Genomic DNA, 15,991 nt, shown 5'->3' with positions numbered 1-15,991 from the left:
CTGCATTGCAGGTGGTTGGACTAAATGATTCCCATGGTCCCTTCCAACTCTACGATTAGATTCTGTTCTGTTCTGTTCTGTTCTATGATTCTAGATTCGTTCAGGGGGGATTCAACAGCTGCATTGAGATGAGGCCTGAATTGTTCCCTGCTCCAGGCACTGGGTTCTGCCTTTCTCAGATGTGCTCCATTTCCCCCCCCCCCCCTTGCTCCATGGAATTCCATGGGAGCCACTGAGAAAAAAGTTCTGACATCTTAGATTGTAAAATCCATACTCGTGAAATGTGTGTCTGGAAGGACAAGGTGTGTTCACATGGAAGGGGGGTCTGTGTTGCAGTGGCACCTCAGGCCCTGTTAATGTGTGGCTCTGGGAATTGGCTTTTTAATTATGTAGGTGGTTTTTTCTTTGTAATAGAATTGGCTTGGAAGAAATAAGGAAAAAGAAAAAGAAAAATACAATTGAATAAAAATAAAACATACTGGAGGGGGGGTACAGATCTGGGTTGTTGCATTCACAATCCCTCAGAGTAATTTAACGGTTTTTATTACATAAGTAAATAATATTAGAAATGCTTTTTAAAAATAATAGTAGGCTTGGCTATTATTGAATTCTTAGCAAGGGTATGTGTGTTCTGGGATAACAGAGAACATGACTCTGGCTGCAAAATTCAACACTGTGAGAACATCAGATTTTGTTTTGTTTTTAAAGCAAGAGTAGACCTTATAGGTTATCACATCATAGAATATTTATTTTATTTATTTGTTGTAAGCAAACAGTATACACCATCATGTTTATGTAGTAATATTAGAACTTCAGTTAGCAGATCGTTTTTCCTGGAGGTTCACTTTGATAAGAAAGTTGTCTGTGGTAGGCCATCCCTTAAAAGTGGTTTGCCAGTAAGCTCCTGTTCCTACTGTTGCTTTTCATCCAGATCCCTCTCTTGGATTTGGGACTAAAAATTAGTAGGGGAAACATAACATACCTCAAAGGTCCAGATTTGGCCAAGGGGACCACATCAGTTGATCCTTATCTTACAAGGAGATGAAAATTGGATACAGGTTGTACAAAATACCGTATTGGCCTGAATATAAGCCACACCTTTAAAATTGGAGGGGGGGGAGGAAGAAAAAATACCCGAATATAAGCCGCTCCATTCCTGGCTGCGTGGGGGGTGGAGGAGGCGCACTGCGTTGCCAGCGGCCTTTCCCCTACCTTGCTGTCTCCCATCCCGGCCTTGGGAGAGAGGATGGGGAACTACGCGGGGGGCAAGCGCCGCTTTGCTGCGCTCCTGGCTGCATACCATAAGGTCACGAATAGAAGCCACACTTTAACTTTTCATGGTCGGAATTTGGGGAAGAAGTGACGCTTATAATCAGGCTAATACAGTAATATAAATTTTAATGTAAAGAATGTATTCTAATAGATATATGGGTGTGTATATCGGGGCAGAAGTGTCTGCAAAATGGAAATGTATGTCCTGGGCACCAGTAGCATAAAAGACGGTTTTGTATCTTTTGATTGTTTGCTTGTTTGTTTAGAGTATTTATAAACCATCCTTCACCAGATGGTGCCACGGTAGAAAATACCATATATATTAAAATGATAATTAACAGTATTTCAAAACTAAAACAGATAATAAAACAGACATTTTAAAAAAATGCATGGCAACAGTAACTGAATTAAACTGAATTATTCCAAAAGGGGGTGTAAATCTGTTTAGTAACCTGCAGTAAGAAAAGTTGACATGTTCATAGCATCACCAGTGGAGAATTGCTGTTTTGGGGGGAGGAGAAGCAAACTACAGATAGAGATCATGTTAGAAACAGCACAGATATTGACTCCCAGTGGGCGCTGAGGGAATCCCTCTCTTTAACTACATTCAAAAGAGAGATCTGTAACTTTGAGGTGTGGCTGCATAATAAGATACAGTACACTGACAACATTCTGCCCAGCTTTCCTTCAGTTCTGACAATCCCTATGATTTTGCTGGAGCCTCTGACCGTGTCTGACATGCAAACACCTCTGCCTGTTTTTCTGTAGTTACCTCTCCTCTGCACAGTTCAAGCTGTAGCCTCTCCTCTTGCCTCTTTCCCTTCCCAAAAGGCCATAAATGGTAAAGGTGCACATGCACTCAGGTAAGCGTCCTTGATTACAAAACATGGAACACAATACCTAGACCTTAAAACATTCAGGAATACATTTCATGATTCTGCCCTTCCTCCCATAGACTCAGGGTTGTGTACATGGTCCTGCTTCTCCCATTTTATTTTGTTAACATCCCTGTGAGATAAGACAGCTAAAAGAGCTGGAGCTCACCCAGTGAGCTTCAAGGCTGGAGAGTGTTTTGAACCCAGGTCCAAGTACAACACCCTAGCCACACTATGCCATACTAAGGGAACAGTTGAATCTAGGAGTCATTCATATGTGCCTTCTCCTTTCCTATTTGCATAGTCTTGATCCCAGTGCTAACAGTTGATGGCTTCCTTATGCTCTTCTCTCAGCTTTCATTCACTTAAAGCTGCTATGCAGTCAGTCTGGGAAAGAGAACAAGAGGCCTGCCATCCCCCACCCCACCCCCAAGCTGTGGTAGCTTGAGGTTGCAGAATTTAGTGGACCCTTGCTTAGTATAATGAAGGTATAATGTAGTCAAAACAAATAAAGAAGGCTGGGAAATGCTTATATTAAGCGCCAGCTCTTATGCCTGAACTCTGTTTTGTGGTTTTCGGTATTGCAAATATAAATTTGCTTAATAATGCCATGAAATGCAAACACCTTTTAGACTGTCTTTTCTAATACGTTTGTGTCACTGTTTCAGTTCACTGGGTGAAGCTCTCTATCCTGGGTTGTTTCAGGAAATTGGATCTACTGCCCCCCTCCCATTAAAAAGCTAAGAATAGAACCTAGGTTCTTGGCCATATCCTCACCCCTACTGTAATCAAGATACCTGACTCTCTTCTTAAATTGGAATGCGTTTTGTGGTGAAAGCAGAGAGCTATTTCTGGGAAGTGCAGGCATGTGTGGTGACTTTAAAAAAAAAACCCTCACCAAACTATTTTTGTGCCCTCTAGGTGGCAGCAGCACTCCACAATGCCAGCTGCCGCCCTGCAGCCAGGTTGCCTCTCTGGGCCGCTCTCTTCCTACTGAGACAATCATGTCGAGCCAGCACAGCCATGCTCCCTTCTCCAGCATCCAGCCCATGGCTGAGCATCAGCAGGTAATTTCCTGGAAATTCAGCCTTTTCGGAGGCTCCCCCTGAATCACCTGTCTCCTCTTCAGACTGTATGCTTGTAAATACACACAGCAGCTCAGCCTGGCTCAGCTCCTTTCCCACTCTTCAACCTGTGGTCATTCCAAGTAAAATCTACATGAGGCTGATACAGGTGTGAATCTCTGTTTTTATTTAGCTCACATCATAGAGACAATGGCTATTAGGTTTGAGGCTCTAAGTTCAGTCTCTAGTCAAGGCATGCAGAGGGGAGTCATTGTGGGATGAAGCAGCCCCCTAATGCAATTGCCACTGGAATCAGCCATGATGTGTGGTGAGAGCCACTTAACCTGGGCCCAAGCAGTCATCCTCACCTGGGCCGATAGCAACCTCTTTCCTACACCGTGGGGGAAATTAGATGTGGGCTGCAGACTGAATCTACTAAGTTTAAAAGGTTAGTAATCTCAGCATGACCCCTGCATTCACTCACTCTCTCTGCCTCCTGCAAACCTTCCACCTCCAAGTACATAAAAGAAAACAGGGTTTTTAGTGGAATAGAATGAAACCCTTGTCAATCGCTGCTTCCTGCTGGCAGCTGGAACACATGCTATTAGCCCCATCATGGAACTATTTCAAGCCCATGACCTTTAGGGACTTATCTCCCCTCCCCCTTTTCTCCCACAGATCATGCCAGACCTGGCCATCCTGCAGAGAAGAATCCCGCTCACTTTTCGGGACTCTGCCACAGCCCCACTACGCAAGCTGTCTGTCGACCTTATCAAAACTTACAAACATATCAATGAGGTAAGAGGACCTTCTCTGTGGTGACAGCTTTGACCAGTTCCTTAAAGCATTGGGAATAGTGACGATTTAAACATCTTTGCACTTCTTCTTCCCTCTGTGCTGCATGTTGATGGCACCATTCCTTAGCTCTTCTGCCCTGCCAGAGAGTTTAGTTTGCTTCCCCGGGCTGCTATGGGGAGGTGTAATTCCTTATCTTAAAAGAAAGGTTCCTTGTATTCTGTGCACTGACCCTGCGTTTCGCTGCCAGGTCTATTATGCTAAGAAGAAACGCCGAGCCCTGCAGGTGGCACCCGAGGACACAAGCACCAAAAAGGAACGGAAAGTGCACAACGAGGGCTATGATGACGACAACTATGATTACATTGTTCGCAACGGGGAACGCTGGCTGGAACGCTATGAAATAGACTCGCTCATTGGCAAGGGATCCTTCGGACAGGTCAGAGGGCAGCCAGGAGAGAGACTTCTTCTGTATCCACATCTGTAACTACATAGCAAGTTGCAGCCTGTGCTCTGGTGATCATTGGCCAGAACACTGCTCTAGGTTCTCCTTCCCCAGCAAATGTGCCTTTGGCAAGATCAAAAGGGAGCATGCCCCACAGTCACAGGAACACACAGCCTGTAATCTCGCCAAAGGGAAAAGGTTGTAGCTCATTGGTAGAGCAGAAGCTTAGTTTGCAGAAGGCCTCAGGTTCAGTCTCTAGCATATCCAGGCAGGGCTGGAAAAGATACCTAACTGAAACCTTGAAGAGCCTCTGCTAGTCAGTACAGATAAGAGATAACCAACGTGGTATCTTCCAGGTGTTATTGAACGACAGCTCCCATCATCCATGACCATTGGCAGCGCTGGCTGGGACTACAATGAGAGTCCAACAACATCTGGACATCATCACTTTGGTTGTCCTTGATATATAAAGTATAAGCCAGATGGCTCATTAGTGTTGTTTGGTATAAGGCAGCTTGTTGGGTTGTGACCTGATTTTAAGTAACGGGGGTTGATGTTTCGTTGCCATCCTAAGCAAAGCTTTGCATGTATATCGCCCTGGCCTCTTTCTGAGGAAGGGCAATAAATAAATAAGATGACCACTATGTGTGTTGACGCTTGAATGTTCCCCCTGCCCAGCGGTACTTTTGATTTGGTGGTTCTCCCCAAAGTCATTACTTCTTGGCACCACTGTGATAACATTATACTGATGTGTCTTTTTCTCCCTGCTAGGTGGTGAAGGCCTATGACCAACAGGCTCAGGAGTGGGTGGCCATAAAGATAATCAAGAACAAGAAGGCATTTTTGAGCCAGGCTCAGATTGAATTGCGATTGCTGGAACTGATGAACCAGCATGACACAGAGATGAAATACTACATTGGTGAGAGTTTGCAGAGATATGTTTTTGGAATTAATTGAGAAGTGTGAGTGGGTCAGGGAGAGCACTACTGGTGAGATGCACATTAAATGAAGTCTCCAGTGCTTCATTTAGATTGGTGGCAACTTGTGGAAGGCTCTGCATAAGTGAGTGACTGATTAAAGGAGTGTCTGGATAGTGTTTGAGAGACTGGTTAGGGCATGAGTTGAAGTCGGTGGGGGTTCAGGTCATTGGGAGAGATTGGTTCATCATTTTGCTTGCAGATGTGGTGCACTCAGTGATCTGTGGTCCAAGACTGTGGGAAATGTTCATGTGGGATGTCTGGAGGTCATAATTATATGTCAGTGAGGTTCACAAGTGCTGGCTGCAGGGTGTTGTCAAAGCATCAGTGGGGAGCTGCAGTATTCTAGCAATGCCTCCACCACACTTTCTCTCTCCACCCCACCCGCAGTGCACTTGAAGCGGCATTTCATGTTCCGGAGCCATTTGTGCCTGGTGTTTGAGTTGCTGTCCTACAACCTCTACGACTTGCTCCGTAACACCAACTTCCGTGGCGTCTCTCTGAACCTCACACGCAAGTTTGCCCAGCAGCTGTGCACTGCATTACTCTTCCTGGCAACACCTGAGCTCAGCATCATCCACTGTGACCTTAAGCCTGAGAACATCCTGCTCTGCAACCCCAAGCGCAGTGCCATCAAGATTGTGGACTTTGGCAGCTCCTGCCAGCTGGGCCAGCGGGTGAGTGACCCCTTGCTGTGACCTCTCCAACTGCAGCCCCTCTCCCAGTGCCTAACCTGAGACCCTCCTAGTGGTCAACATCAGAAGTTTGTAATTGTCAGCTTGAACAGCTTCCCTTGTTTTTCTCAGGACTTCTTCAGCTTCCCCTTGGCTAGATGAGGGCCTTAGAAGGCACTGGACCACCTTGTTTGTCTTGGCCAACATTTGAAGCAAAGGGACTGAAAGAAGACAGACCCACCTGTTGTGACCTTCCAGTCCCCAGAGTGCAGCAGCTGATCCTATCTTTCCTTTTCTTCCCTGCAGATCTACCAGTATATCCAGAGCCGATTTTACCGCTCACCTGAAGTGCTACTGGGCATGCCTTATGACCTGGCAATTGACATGTGGTCCTTAGGTTGCATCCTGGTGGAGATGCACACAGGAGAGCCCCTCTTCAGTGGCGCCAATGAGGTAAGTGGAAAGAGGACGATCCAGGGGAGGGGAGGGGAGATTGGCCCCTGGGTATTATGCTCCAAAGGACTTGGTGTAGCAGCTAGCTTTTAGTAAGGGCAGCTGTTGAACTTGCTGGGCAGAACTACCTAATCAAGACAAAGAATGCAGCAGCAACTTGGCTTGGCTGGCAGGAGGAGTTGAAGTGTGTGGAGCTGCATGAATAGGTCCTTGGTTCAAGGAGACAAATGAATGGATTTAGAAGGCCCTCAAAGAAACAGGGAGTGGGTTTGGAAAGCCAGGAAGAGCCATGTGGGGCTGGGAACTATCACCTTGTGTTCCTGATTCTGTGCCTTTCCCTTGCAGGCAGATCAGATGAGCCGGATTGTGGAGGTGTTGGGGCTGCCACCCCCTCACATGTTGGAGCAGGCTCCCAAAGCTCGGAAGTACTTTGAAAAGCTGCCTGAGGGGGGCTGGGTCCTCCGGCGGGGCAAAGATGGCAGGAAGGTAATGCGTAACACAGCTGTCCTCTCTCTTCAGCCCTTTCCCCCTCTGCATTCCCTTTAAAATGAGCCTGAGACAACAGATGTTTTTAAAATTATCTGCACAACACAAGGTTTTGAATTGTCAATTTTGCTATTCACATTTTGTGTTTTAGCGGGGGGTGGGGGTGGGACATGTTGTGGTAAGCTTTTTAGTTGTGCCACAAAATATTTCCAATGACCTTTGAACTGTATTTTGTTTTGGGACTGTGGTTTTGTATCCATCATTTTCAGTTACTTCTATGGCAAGGAGGTTGAAAATAATTTCTATTGACTAAATCAACCTAAAGGCACAGGCTCTGCCCTCAGACTTCCAGGCTAAGAGACTAGAAACCTCAAGGGAAGAGGAGGAATGATTTTGAGAATGCAGGTGGGAAGACATGTGTTTTTAATAGGCCTTGGAACAAGCAGATGAGTTCTCTGTGAGGGCAGAAACAGGCTCCCCCACAGTTGTTGCCCTTGTTTTCATGGGTGATTTGAAATAGATGGGGCAAGTATCTTGCAAGTGTGTTAAGATAACTATCATTTAACATGAATGGTGCATGTGACAGAAACGCATGGCACTCCTGGGCAGGAACAAGAAGCCCTGCGGGCCTTGCTTTTTGCAGAGAGTTAAGTCAACTTCTTTCTCCAATCTTTAGTAAATATTGACAGTGGTTTTTCTCTAATTAAACACATCAACTTCACAATCAACAAGGAGTTCCTTAGGTTTAGGAATATAAAATAGCCTTGTCCTGTGTTGTGATAAAATGAATTCTTTTCTACTTTCCAAATACAAACTTGGCATGACTGATAATGTTTAGGCCTTTACTGAGTACAGTAGCACAACACCCCACCTGGCTGATACAGACCGTTCTCTATCTTGCTGTAAGTAAAGTCTGCTTAACTATACCGTTCCTTGGTGTCTTTCAGGACTACAAGGTTCCAGGGACACGGCGGCTGCACGAAGTGCTGGGGGTGGAGAGTGGAGGCCCAGGCGGGCGCCGTGCAGGGGAGCAGGGCCATTCGCCTTCAGACTACCTGAAGTTCAAGGATTTGGTGCTGCGCATGCTGGACTATGAACCCCGTAGCCGCATCACCCCCTTCTACGCCCTGCAGCACAACTTCTTCAAGAAAACAGCTGATGAGGGCACCAACACAAGCGCCAGCACCTCACCCAGCCTGGGCACGGAGCACAGCCACTCCACCAGCACCACCAGTTCTGTGTCTAGTTCTGGTACGTCCATCTCTCCCTTTGCCTCCTTTCCACTGCCAGCTCTATCCTCAGTCATCTCCATTGCGTGATCTGATACTCTTCCACCTCTCCCCATAGGAGGGTGTCGGTCTAGCTGTTCCTAGCATCTCCTGCTCTGTGCCCAAATGTTACCTTGGCCCCTGTTCTGCTCCTCTGACGCTGTGTACGTTTTTCCTCTCCTATCAGGCGGCTCCAGTGGTTCTTCCAACGACAACCGCGGTTACCGTTACAGCAATCGTTACTACGGCAGCATGGGCACCGTGCATGCAGACTGCGAGATGCAGAGTCCTCAAGTACGTTGCCTGTCAGGCTATGGCCTGTTTTGGCTCCCCGTGCCCTTTCTGTCGCCCCAGTCCTTAACATGCTCAACCCCTCCATTTCCATCTTTAACTGACCGTTTCCCTCTTTTTTGTGGTTGTGGTTGCAGGCGCCCCCTCAGCAGCAGATGCGTCTCTGGGCCAGCGGCGACAACGAGAGTATTCCTCACATCTTACCTCACAAGCCCACGCCCAGCCAGGCCATGCCATGTTTCCCCCCGAGCGGGCACCCTCCGTACCAGCGCCCTCCACTCCCACTCTCTCCCCCGCTTCCCGAGGCCATGGAGGTTTCTCTGGGCCCTCGCCATCTGGACTGCAACCCCCCCGGGCTGGGCTCTTCCTCCTTGCACTTGGGCACCTCGGCCTTCCGGACTAGGACTGCTGGCGGCTCGCGCCCTGAGGGACTTGGCCTCAACTATCCTCTCCGCGGGCGTGGGCACCGAGACACTGACGAGACTGCACTGATGGGTGTCTGCGTGCCCCAGGGCACGGCTGCCAGCTCCTGATGATGGACTGGCCCGGCAGGCTAGGAGCCAGTGCCCAGCGAGAGCACTCCCTTGTTGCACCAGAGCCTGGACGGGCCAGGACTGACTGTAGGGCAGGGAACCAGTGCCCAGAGAGCACTTCTCCATAGGTGAGAGTCTGAGTGGGCCAGGACTTGCGGTGGGATGGGTCAGGTTGCCTGGCTGTGGCCAGTCTAGAGACCAGGTCCTGTTGCTACCTAGGACCTTGCTGCAACTGGTAAGCATTGTTGGGGGGGGAGGGGAGGGGGGAGGGGGGAATAGGACAGGGGGAAGCATGTGGAGCCAGCATCCTACCGCCCTTGCAGCCTGGATGCCGCCTTCCCCCTTTCGGTCAGTGCTTTCTCTGACTTGTGTGGTCTTTCCTGGCCACAGCCCCTCTTGAATCATTCAGCGGCATGTGGCCTGCCAGCCATTCCCTTCCTTGGTGCAAGAGATTTCAACATTCTGTGCTTGGATGGACAGTCAGACTTCTGTGCACTGCGTGGACTGATGGGCTTGGTGGCCTATGTGGTCCCATGGGAATTGCTGCTAAAAAATTTTTCCCCTGCTTGGAAATAAAGGGTTGCCCCAACCAGCGAATGTTTATGCTGACTCGTGTGCAGCCATCTTGGACCTGCCTCTTGTTGTGTGTACATGATGGAAGGTGGGGTGGGGGGAGTGCTTAGATCTGTGTTCTGGCATCATTGAAGTATACTAGTGCAAGGCACAATTAGGAAGGTGGCAAAGGAGAGGGCTGCTGAGCTGGGTTGTGAACTTGTACCTCTGCCTTACTTGAGCTCATGCACCTGCACAGGATTCGGTCATATGAGCTCATGCTATTTCCTTAAGATTCTTTTCTTCTTTTTCGCGAGTAGGAAATGTGGAAGATTAGCAGAGAAAGAGGGATGCAACCAATATTATTTTTCCTAATAACAGGGAGTTGGCCCTTAACACACCCACACCATAAAATGCTGCTGTAGTATAAATAGCAAGTGTGCTGTTAGATTGGCAAGAAATTGAAGCAACAAGGCCAGAGGGTGACCCAAGGAACCTGTTTCCCTATTCCAGTGGCTTCTTGTTGCTCACTAGGCACTTTGTTCTGCTGTGCTGCACAGCCAAGCAGATCAGGGCTTGCACCTGACCAGACTTGGAGGTGCTTGTGTTAGCACTGTCCTTTTCCAGTTTTGGCAGGCTGCTGTCCCTTTCAGCTGGATGAGATTCGGCTGGGCCTTACACATGAAGGGGCCCTCTCAGAAAAAGAGCATTTCAGTCACAGAGCATTTCATTGTAATTACCATACAGTCAACACAAGGGCAAGCGTAATCTTGCTGCTTTGGGCTTTTGAACAAGATGTTTTGTCCATTGTTCTCTGAAAGCAGGGCACATGGTTCCAGACTCAGCTGCTACTGGCAAAATGTGATGCTTCAATGGAAGTGCAGAGTGGTTGGATGTTGCCTGTGTCAGTTTTTTAGACCAGGAATTTGTTCCAGGGATATGTGCTATGTCCTCAGCAGTCCTGGTACACTCAGGCCCGTGTCTACAGTATCATGGCATTAGATATTGGGATTCAGCATCCTAAAAATCTCAGCCTTTTGTTATGTTTCTTGGTTGTAAAGATGGGTTTGAAAGGCATGGGTGCAATTCCAAGTTCTGAAACCAGAAGATGACTTGGATAGGCCTTCCGATGGCCTGGTGTTCAAATTATCTGTTGCACTCCATGCCCTCTTCCTTCTGCCCAAGAAGCAGTTGTTTGGAACACAGCATGTTTGCATAATTTATGCAGATTATGCAGTGCAGGCTTTTTTGTTATTTAGAACAAAATGTGCACAGTTTTGCGCCCAATGCTACCAACTGAAAGAAAGGAGGCCGGTTGAGAGGCTTGGGCCCAGCTAGGCTAGGCAGTGTCGGCTGTAGAAGAGCTAATGAAGAAAGATGGCTGCGCACATGAGCAAACTCCACTGCAGATGGGAAATCAAATTAGACATTTGGTGGTGCTTGTGGAAAGAACTTGCTGCTTGAACACAAAATAACCTCAACCAAGGCCATCCAATAGCTCGTAAGTACCGCAAAGTTGAAGTTCTGCAGGTTTTGGGTGCTGGTCCTAGCCTTTATTCTGAATAGAATAAATGAGTCTGTTACACTTGAACAAACAAGCTCTTGCAGACAGTTGTTCAACTTGGGAATGTAGTCCATTAATTATCTGCTCCCACTTAAATGATAAATGCTTAAAAGTGATCATCAGAGGGTTCTGTATTCTTAGCTCCCTGCCAGACCATCTGCCTCTTTACCCCTACCCTGCCCACACTACACACTGCCATTCATGCCTTTTTTAAGAGTGAATTCACAGTTAAAATGAAGGCAGATAGCTGTATCACCTGAAACTTGTCTCCTTTACAAAGTACATGCCCAAACTGGGAAGAATAACTCAGCCTACTACAAAGAGTAGTGGCTGTTGTTCTTTCTGCTGTCACACCTGGGTTCTGTACCTCCAAGGAACCTTGCTCAGGAAAGGTTTCAAGCTAGGCTAGAGTTCTGGTAGAAGTGCATATCAAGGTCATGCTCTCATATTGTTGCTCAGTTCTCTACTGACTTGTCACATTGGTTTCCTCAAAGGTAGGCATAGGGAACCCATGGCCCTCCGTGTGATGTTGAGACTCCTAGCTCCACCAATGGTCAAGGGTGAAAGGCAGTATAAATTGCAACATCTGGAGGGTCACAGGTTCCCCATCCCTGCTGAACAGCAGTGGTGAGGAACCTTTTTGGGGCAGTAGGCCAATCTTTACTTTCCCGCGGGCTAACTCTTACGGGGACAGGACTACCGACCTGTCAACCACCTGGTGTCTTATTGACATCTGATGATTGTCTTGCCCACCTGCCAAAGTTGGCCTGCTTTGTGCAGTTTCCAGTGGGAATCAGCTGGTACACCTAAGCAGTATTGAACTCCCTGTGCATCAGCTAATGCACAAGTGTATGTGTTTTGGTGTGTTTTCTGCTACCAATGTCTCTATTTAGCTTCACACCTGATGTCACGTATGACGGCAGGTGAGCAAAACAGTCTTGTGGGCTGAATGAGAAGGCCTGATGGGCCAGAGTTTCCCCACACCTGGGCTAGAGTATATTCTCTGGCATAAATTACCAGATTACCACCTGCTTTTATTCTTTTCTTTTTCTCTCTCTTCCACAGTAAACTCCACTCAGGGCACAGTTCTTTCTGTTTTTAAAAATGCTTGATTTGAGACTAAAAGCTCCTGTTAAATCTTATAGCCTGTTAAGTCTTGTATGCAGGTTGTAATTGTGCACATGCAAAAGAGAAGACAAAAAAACTCTAGTATTCAGTTTAACATCAATCATTTTTAGAATCCCAGTTTTTTCCTTCTCCAAAAGGAGGTCTCTAGCTTGTGTGACTGCAGAGATGATCAAGCCCAAGTTTAATTTAAATTAACAGACTAATGTCAGTTTTGATTCCCATGTCCCATTGGCTATAATGGGGAATTAGGGTTTTTAAGGATTGGGGGCTTAAAAGAACAGGGTAGGGTAGTGCTTTTAGAACTTCTATCTCTGTCTTTAGTGGGGCTTGGGGATACTGTACAAAGGTTCACAAATATGGTCACGGCATCACCCACAAACTTAATTCTGGCAGGCAACATGAAAAGCCTTCATTGTATGTCACCACTATTATTTTTAAAAACGCATATCACAATAAATTGAGGCAGAGCAATCTTTTCAAAATGGCAGGAGGGCTAGGTCTCAGATGATGCCACAGTTCAGTTGGTAACAAACTGCACAGCTAAAATTCATGGATCCCTGCCTCTGCAGCCTTTTGTACCTCTTTGTAAATTAAGAAATTATTGGAAATGACCAAATGCATAACATTTATACAGGAGAGAATAAGGGGTAGTATCGAGGTACACAACTGTACCTCGGTACTATCCCTTTGTTTTCAATTAATGTGATGGGCATTTTAGAGTGTATGTGTTTGATTTGAGCCACTATTCTGAGCTCTGTTAGTTTGGAAAAGCCCAGAAGTCCTAAATGAAAACACCAATCATATACAATGTGAAATAGAATGCCACATGTCAGACTCTGCTCTCATTTCATCAGAGTTGCTCACAAATATTAAACAGATTGGGGGTGGGGCGGGGAATGATGTGATAGTTTAGTTACACTTACATTATTCAGTGGAGAGTCTAAAATTGTATCACCTCACCCTGCGCCCAAATTGTCCTAACAAGTAGTTTTCTGCACATAACCCTGGCCCAGCTTTCAGGCTGTATGTAGCAGCCTCCCTGAAAGGAAAATAGGGTAATAAGACCTGTCACTTCAAATACCCATTACCCCTGAAATACATTCACCTGTTTCCTTTGGACAAATTATGCAAACAAAGCTATTGTTTTCATGTCTTGCTTGGGCAGGTGGGAGCAGAATGCTGGACTATTCATGTAGCATGGGGTTCATACTACTCATTCAGCATGCAGCTTTATTCCTTCATATTTATATCCCACACTCTAGGAAGGCAGAATGAATCTGGTTGATAATAATAATTTTAAAAATCTCTGCAGTCATGACAACCTCCCCCAGTCCGCAATGTGGGTAGCATAACAGCAAAGCTATGGGAGAGATGTCCAAGCTTAGTTCATGTAATGGAACCATACGAATCAGCAGACATGTTGAAAAGGCTTGGCTAAGAAGGCTATTCTGTAAATGTCTGTTCCACAATGTCGGGGAACCTGTAGCCCTCCAGATGCTGTAGGACACCAGCTCTTTGCAGTCTCAGCAACCATGGTCAATGGGAGTTGTGTCCAACATCAGTTGGTGGGCCCACCGCTTCCCCATCTCTGTCGTACAGCGGTTACATATTAACCTGGCTTGCAGCAACAGTGAACCATTTCACTATTCGTGAGCAAGAGAACAGATGGCTTTCAAGAAGTAGAACAGGAAGGTGCACAGCACAGCTGCTGCTGCTGCTGCTGCTGCTGCTTTTAATACACTGAAATTTGGGACACTTTTGTGTTACTCCTGTTCTACCAGCACATTGCCAAAGGTAGACAGTGGAAGCCTCAACTTACTCAGTCTCTCATTCAGAAACTAGCGTGTAGGCACTGGGTATTGCCAGAAAACAGATTGAAACTGCCAGTCTAACACACATCTTTACAGTGCAGATTTTTATTCAAATCAGTGATATGTCCAAAATGTTTGGGGTGTTGGAGCCCTTTGCTCATGGGAAAAGTGGGAGGCCTTGGGGCCAGTGGCAAATCAGAGGCCTCTGGAGGGAAACAACCCTCCCACTGTATATAGGACACGGCCTCGGAGCCTGGGTTGCATATAACCATTCCATGGATTTATCAGATCTTTTAAAGTCATGTAATAAGCTAGTGGTCACCACATTTTGTGGCAGTAAATTCCATTAAGAAATAATATACAGTACTATAATTACTTTCCATCTGTCCTGAATCTTATGCCACTTTCATCAGGTGATGAGTTACAGTACTGAAAAGGAGAAAAAACTTTTTAACCACTTTCTCCATATCCTACATAATTTTACAACCATCAAAAACAATCATTTCTTCCTTTTTTTCACCCGCAACCACTGTAGCCTTTCATTTAGAGATAATTTTAGTTGTCCTTGCCGGTACCACTTCCAGATGTACAGTATCATTTTTGAGATAGGACACCTAGAAACAGCAAACAATATTTGCAAGTCCTCAGAAAGCTACCTATTCTGAGCCCACACAATGGGTCCATTATTATCCAGCATTATTTTAGCAGCAGCAATTAATGTCATTATGCCAAGGGCTTTTTACCACTGGCAGTTTCCTTCTCATTCTCTTACCTAATAATCATTAGCAATGAATTATTTGTTTGTAGTTATATGCCAAGATTTTTTAGTGAGTTTCTTCCACAACCCCGATATCATCTTTGTTAATCAGCACTAGCTAAAACCCCATCAGAGTATAGCGAAAGTTAGGAGGTTTTGCCCCCATTATATTGAACCTCATTTGCAAATTTTGAGATCTTTTTTTTTTAACTTCCTAATCCATTTAGGGTTTGATAATCTTGAATAATTTAGTGTTTGGCCATCTCATTTATAAACTACTACAATATTATTTTCTCTTTCTTCCTTTCGTTGTGAAACTGCCCCATTTATTCCTGCTCTCTTCTTTCTGTTGTTTAGTCAGTTACCGATCCATTAGAGGTCCTTCTATGCTGTGACTAACAGTTTATGCAGCAGGCTTTAGTGAGGTATTGCCCAAAAGTCCAAAGGCCCAAGATCCTCCAGGATCATCCCATCCACATTCCTGTTGACAGACTAAAGTTAAAAGATGTGAGACAGAACTTTCCTTTGCAGAAGCCGTGCTGATTCTTCTTCAGAAAGGTTTGTAACTTCTATATACTTGATATAATTTTATTAAGCTTACTAGCTTTTTCATTTCCTGGGTTCACACCTGAACCACTCTCTCTCTCTATATATGGTTACTTTCCAATCCTCTGGTACAGAAACTGATTTTTGGGATAAGTTGCATATCTCTGTTAGAAGATCAGCAGTTTTGCACTTGTTCCTTTAATAACATTGGAATGGATCTGATTCAGACCCAGCCATCTGATAATAAGCACTAGGGCTTCTATTTGTCATAGCCATTTGTCTCAGTTATTCAGACTCCTCCCTCAAAAAGGCCGCTGAGGATCAGGTATCAGCCCAGCATCTTTCACAATGGATACAAATAATTCATTTAGTTACTTTGCAATATCACTGTTCTCTTTTAGGGCACATTTTACTTCCTTTTCATATAAATGATTGCTCCGGAGGTTCAAGCCAGACTTGCGCATTTTATCACAACTCCTTCAGCTTATGCATTGGCATGG

General features: G+C 45.9%; 1 protein-coding gene across 4 annotated transcripts in view; it reads left to right on the top strand.

The window, feature by feature from the left end:
• DYRK1B (dual specificity tyrosine phosphorylation regulated kinase 1B) overlaps positions 1–9,734 on the top strand; it is a 33,243-nt gene extending 23,509 nt beyond the window's left edge. For all 4 annotated transcript variants that reach the window (XM_083627176.1, XM_083627175.1, XM_083627174.1 and 1 more), the window contains exons 2-11: positions 3,069–3,214; positions 3,890–4,009; positions 4,257–4,445; positions 5,223–5,370; positions 5,819–6,105; positions 6,409–6,555; positions 6,901–7,041; positions 7,989–8,292; positions 8,497–8,603; positions 8,738–9,734. In XM_083627176.1, the coding sequence (XP_083483302.1) occupies positions 3,152–3,214; positions 3,890–4,009; positions 4,257–4,445; positions 5,223–5,370; positions 5,819–6,105; positions 6,409–6,555; positions 6,901–7,041; positions 7,989–8,292; positions 8,497–8,603; positions 8,738–9,133 (1,902 nt within the window). In that variant the 5' untranslated portion in view covers positions 3,069–3,151 and the 3' untranslated portion in view covers positions 9,134–9,734. The remainder of the gene's footprint in view (positions 1–3,068; positions 3,215–3,889; positions 4,010–4,256; positions 4,446–5,222; positions 5,371–5,818; positions 6,106–6,408; positions 6,556–6,900; positions 7,042–7,988; positions 8,293–8,496; positions 8,604–8,737) is intronic.
• The last annotated feature ends 6,257 nt before the right edge of the window (positions 9,735–15,991 follow it).

The sequence above is a fragment of the Podarcis filfolensis genome (assembly GCF_964270895.1).
Source record: "Podarcis filfolensis genome assembly, chromosome: 8".
Taxonomy (NCBI): Eukaryota; Metazoa; Chordata; class Lepidosauria; order Squamata; family Lacertidae; genus Podarcis; species Podarcis filfolensis.
The sequence above is the reverse complement of the archived record's forward strand: the minus strand, read 5'-3'. Positions and strand labels throughout refer to the sequence as shown.